The 6000-nt window shown below is 33.3% G+C and overlaps 1 protein-coding gene across 1 annotated transcript; it reads right to left on the bottom strand.

Annotated features, from left to right (window-relative positions):
• Positions 1-320: 320 nt before the first annotated feature.
• On the bottom strand, positions 321-1329 carry LOC120417186 (uncharacterized). The gene is made up of 2 exons (XM_039579154.2): positions 994-1329; positions 321-934 (listed from the first exon to the last, which is right to left on the bottom strand). Coding segments are annotated over exons 1-2 (330 nt in total). The 5' UTR covers positions 996-1329; the 3' UTR covers positions 321-606.
• Between the last annotated feature and the right edge of the window lie 4671 nt (positions 1330-6000).

Below are 6000 nucleotides of genomic sequence, written 5' to 3'. Positions count from 1 at the left end.
GTACAAACTTTTTTTGCACCTTTTTTGATTTTTGTAATAGTATTTGTTAAAGAACATTTTATGGAAATCATCTTTTCATGAGCTTTTTATAGCGAAATGTTCGGCATGAGTTTCTGAACATAACGTAGTACTAGGTTTCTTTAAAACTTTAAATTGTTTACAAGTTTTATCACAAAATGTGCATAGTGCCCAAGGGGTGTAAATACTTTTTTTACATACTGCATGGACAATAATTGAAAAGGGCTCATAAGCACTTTGACATCTAGAACTATTTTGCAATTTCCAAGACATCAGGTTTCTATTTACCAAACCCACAGTGCTATAAGGTACACACAAAGAAAAAATACTGTAAATTTAAAAAGATCGTTCGTTGGATTATAAGTTCGCGTTGGTGAATATTCGTAGAAAGTTCAAACTTTTCAATTTAAAAGTTGGAATGTTTTTGATACTACCTTACATTTATGGAACAAAATCGTTGTATTGGTAAAAGTATTTTACTTTTAATTGGAAAAGAAACCTTTTATGGCAAGAATACACAATATTTAGCACTACAGGGATAATTTCAGAAAAATGTTGCTAAAAGTAATGGAAAGTAAGTGAAGTTGACTAGCCACTGCACACATTCTCAATACTCACCGGTGCTGTAAACCGCCGGCACCTAGTGCAACATGTGCGCTGACCACCTCCGATTATGTAGCTTTTCGTCGTCCTCCTCTTCGTCGGAGGTCCATCGTGAAAATAAACTTTCGCGTACTTGTCCAAAAACCAGAAGTTAATCTTCTTCAACGCAATCTCGTTGTTCACGTAACGCTTCGGTAGCGCCATCTCCTCGATGATCTCGCCCCAGTCCTCGCGCGAATTGACCTTCAACCACCAATCCCGGGCCACTACCACCCAATACAACCGGTGCGAATCCACATTCCTACCTCTCATCCTACAAAAACAAACAAAATCAATCACAAACCCCACAAAACACCCAAGCTTCCTTCTTACATATTCCGGCCGTGGAACAGCTGCAGTTCCTGCAGGAAGCTGGCCTTGTCCTGTTTGGCTCACGAAGGCTTCCGCGTCCGAGTTCTGGCTGCTGCCGCGGTCGGCTTTGCTTTGCGTCCTAGACTCACCAGCACCACCGGACCCACCAAAGTGTTTGTTTACATTTGCGACTTAGGCGTACACGGTTACACGAGAACGTCAAAATGAAAGAAATTTTACAGTCGAATTAAAAGTAAAAACTTTTAAATCAGTGAGCAATGAGATTTTCAAAAACTGTAGCAGTAAACGTTTTCATTTTCAAAACAAGAAAAAAACTTTTAATGTAGCAAATTTTAACAACTTTTTAATTCAAAAGTAAGTTACTTTTGTCATTACTGTAATATTTTTTTGTGTGTAGTTGTGGAGGCCATCTATTGTTTATATTGTTTTGTAAAAAAATGAGCTATTGCCTAGGCTATTGCATCAGAATTTGCTAAATAATTCCAGCTGATTGTCCAGCTGTCAAAATGTCATTCAAAATTGATTAAAAATTTGATTAGGTTCCTAAACTTTCTCAGAAATATGCCTCGAATTATTCTTAAGTTATACTTATTTCAATCATATTTGACTTCCAACGTAAAGTTTCCAAAACCAACTTTACCTAAGCCGTATTGTTGAATTGATTTTGAAAAATCCGTGGCAGAATTTCTTGAAATCGAAAAAAAGTTTTCCTAAATCGAATGTCAAAACTCTGTCATCGGTAAGGTTCTGGGAGGAACTGTTCCTGGTCGAACAATAGCACATAATTATAATTTCCTAAAAATAATTTCAGTCTCAATTGTCACGTATTACTAAACGTAGTTTACATCTGAGCGCTTCTTCAAGCTACCCTGACTGAAAAGTCCGTCAGACGTCCGTCGTTTGTCGTCCGTGCAATTGTACGACGTCGCTCGACAATGTCGTGCGACTTTCGCGCGAATGTCATACGTTTTTGCACCAAAATGTCGTATTTGTCGTGCGATCGATGATCGAAATTGTACGACATTGTCGTACGACATTCGACCGACGTCGCACGGTTTTGTTATTTAGAATGTCGTGCTATTGTCGTGTGCTGTCATTTCGGATTTTTAGGTTATGTTGCAGTTGAAAAAAACTGTTGTTTTGTTTTTATTGTTTTTTTTTATTTCAACTGTCAAAATTTCACAAAAATATTTACTTGTTCACTTAATTTCACTTGCGGATCGCCGATTCTTCTCCAACTTTGCTTCCTTCGGGATTTGCCTTGACCGCAGCTTCCTGCTTGGATGTTGGAGGCGGCCGTGACAGCATCTTGGCCGTGTTGGACTTTTGCTCCTCGACGCGCTGATCAAAACCCGGATGCGACACCTTGGCGACGATCTTGAACCTCCGACGGATTGATGTTTACCGGAGTACGAGAGGCTGCTTCCGTAGGTTCTACGGAAGCCACGCAGGACCACACAGGGACGCATGGTTTCCGGCAGGATCAGATCAGAATATGTTTGTTGCCTGAAAAAATATAACATCAATCAACAATTGGCAAGAATTTATAAATTAAATTCAGAATTCAATAATAATAATAATAAAATTTCAAAACAATACAATTTCAAATATGTAATATTCAAATATTTTGTAACTATAAAAGAAAAACTAAATTTATTTATTCTCGCTTACTTTTACAAAATGTCCTATGTACATAGAAAACCCATGGCGCATTGGTTTTTTTTAAAAAGAATTCTAATTGAAGACATCTTAAAAATTTAAATTTAAAAACGTATAAAACTCAAATTACTGCAAATAATTAAAAAATCCGACAATATTATTATTATTTAAAAATTGTACCAAATTTGAGAATTCTAAAAATATTTAATGATCAAACGTTTACAAATTTCAGCATCATCATCTCATCATCAAATTCTAAAATTCTAAATTTCTAAAATTCAAAAATTCAAAAATTCAAAAATTCAAAAATTCAAAAATTCAAAAATTCTGAAATTGTAAAATTCTAAAATTCTAAAATTCTAAAATTCTAATTTTCTGAATATTAAAATTGGAGAGTACTTCAATACCAAAATCATTTACTTCAATTCGTGATATTTTTAACTCCTATTTTTCATTAGACCAAAAAAAATTTCAAAAGTTAATAGATTTTAAATTTTTCCAATTTTAAAATTTAAGAATTTTTAGATTTTTTTAAAAGAATTTTTAAAAGTTCAAAATATTTAAAAGAAATAAAAACTTTAACATTTTTAAAATTTAAAAAATATATTTTGTAAAGTTTTTGTATTTTTTCTTTTTTTTTATTTTTAGAATTTTTTAAATTTGTTTTATTTAAAATTATCAAAAATTTAAGATGTGCAAAAAAAAGAGATTTTTTAATTTTTAGAATTTTAAGAAACTTACTAATTTTTAAAATGCGTAGAATTCATAACAAATAGAATTTTTGATAATTTTTATTTAAAAATATAAATTATTTGAATTTTAGCATTTTCAGAATATACAATTGGAATTTTAGAACATATAATTTTTAGAATTTTAGAATTCAAAATTTCAACTCGTGCGACTAACGTTTTGGGAATTTATGAACTTTATAATGTTAGATTTTTAGTATTTATGAATTGAAAAATTTTGTATTTAAGAATTAGGGAATTTTAATATTTAAATTATTGTCAATTTTAAAATTTTCATATTTTAGAGTTTATTTTTTTAATATTTGAAGACTTTGAGAATTTTAAATTAATGAATTGTATAATTTAAGAATATTAACAATTTGCACAATATCAAGAAATTAAATGAATTTAGAATTTTCAATTTCTTGCATTCTTAAGTTCTGGAATGCTAGAATTTTAAATTAAGAATGAAAAACTTTATAATTTAATTTTACAATTATCAAATCTAGTGCGTCCATCCCGGGAATTCCCGGGACAAAAATCCCGGGATTTTTACAAAACCGGGAATTCTCGAATCCCGGGATTTTTAAAATGTTGTCCCGGGAATTCCCGAAATTGAAAATAATTCAAATTTGGTTCGGAAATTCAGATTTGGTTGTGCAAATAGATGAATAGTTTAATACCTAGTCCCCGATAAGAATTTTAAAGCATTACAATTTGTTTTCGGCATATATCAGCATTAATTTGGCTAGTTAGGGAAAATTGCTGAAATTTTAGTTTACAGATCCGCAAAATGCCTTTTTTTATTTTCTATTAAATTTTATTTATTTGAAAAAATAATTGGTATTATATTTTAGTATATTCATGACTTTAAACTTGAAAAAAAAATTATATTTAATAATTTTTCATCAAAAACCGGCATCTGGAGCAAATCAGGACAAAGGTAAAGAATTTAGACAGCTGTTTTAGCCATTTTTTTTTGCATAATGTTCTGATTGTTTTGATTGGTTTTAGTTAAAACAGGAATAGAACAAAACAATAAGTACACCGATTTCCAAATTTATTGCTCTAAAATCTCCTTATCTATTCAGTCAGACTGCAGTCCCGATTATCTCTAGTTGGCGGTAGTGACTTAAAGATATTTTTTTAAATATGTTTTGAATATAATACAAGAAATTCTTGACTTATAGAAAATGTAACATTTTCTGGTATAATTTTATTTGTTTTGGTTTCTTGTTTTTTTAAACAGTTTCAAAGAAATTGTTTAAGCTTTTTTAATCATGTCATAAAAAATAAATAAATAATAGAAATATCTAAATAAGAAGCTTATTGAATTTGAATCACATCAGATTAAAAATTGTGGTTCATGCAAAATCCAAAGCACACCAAAGAGCGGGGTTTTTAATGTATTTTGAACTATCTTAAAAAATGCTGTCCTTGTTCAGATTAAAGTGTAGATTATCATCAAATAACGGTATTGAGCTAATTCTGTAATTTTAGGCTTGAGAAACATAACAAATATAATGAAAACATAGATTTTATGACTGTTTCAAAAATTTCCCGGGATCCCGGGATTTCCCGGGATTCCAAAAATATTTTTCCCGTTTCCCGGGATTTTCAAAACCCGGGAAATTTGGACGCCCTAATCAAATCAAATCAGCATTGAAGTTTTTTTTAAGCATTATTGGATTAAAAAGTTAAGAATTTGTGATGTTCATCTAATTTTTAATTTCGATCGTCCAATCGCACTCCCAGCACACCTCCTCCATCGTTTCTAAAACATGACTCACCAGTTCCATTAGATATGGAGGCAACCTCCCGCGGAAAGTAAAACACCAAACACTAACGGCTTCCTCGATCGCAAACTGGTTCCTTCCCGTCCCGTCTTCCGGAATGGCTCGCCGAGTAATCCATATTTCCCGTCCTCCTCTTCCTCCTATACCGCCACGAAGACCGCAATCTGGAATACAAGACAATTTGATTCGGTTGTCGCCCACTCCGGCCGGAACTTTCCGGCAGAAAAAGTAATTCAATCTAGAACACAACTTACCTTTAAACTGGCCAAAATCCTCCCAAAGCCTAAAACCAACAACAATTTGTTCGACTCGGTTGCAATCAAGTCCGAACAAGTTCAACTGAAGAGAACTGTCAAACTGTTTGCGTCGACGATAATCGACGTCGAATTGAAGGTAAATCGATGGAAAAAACAACGTCGGTCATGTCGAGTGTTTGTCGTACGTTTGTCGTCCTTTCGACCAATCGATATCGAAACGGTAAAATCAAAACCGTGCGACAACTCGTACGACGTGCGACATTTTTCAAACAGGGTATGGTTGATTTCCCTCCTTGACTCCAATCTTTAAAAACGCCTGAAAGTATGCAAAGCATGCATGCCTTCCCATTTCCCCTTGCTCGCTTTCAGAGTGTAGTTATCATCGATACACTCTCCTTTAATCCTGACGCGTTTTGTTTTCCCATCGACAAGATCTCACATCAGTGAGAAGGTGGGTGCGTGGGAGGTTTTGCGCTATCGAAACGTGTAATTTACGGTACCTTTTGTTCTGCGTGCTGTGTAAGGGGGTTGGTTGATGGTTGGGTGGGAAGAGATTCCGAGATTTTC

The sequence above is a fragment of the Culex pipiens genome, chromosome 1 (assembly GCF_016801865.2).
Source record: "Culex pipiens pallens isolate TS chromosome 1, TS_CPP_V2, whole genome shotgun sequence".
NCBI lineage: Eukaryota > Metazoa > Arthropoda > Insecta > Diptera > Culicidae > Culex > Culex pipiens.
Note: the sequence above shows the minus strand (reverse complement) of the source record. Positions and strands in the feature narration are given on the sequence as shown.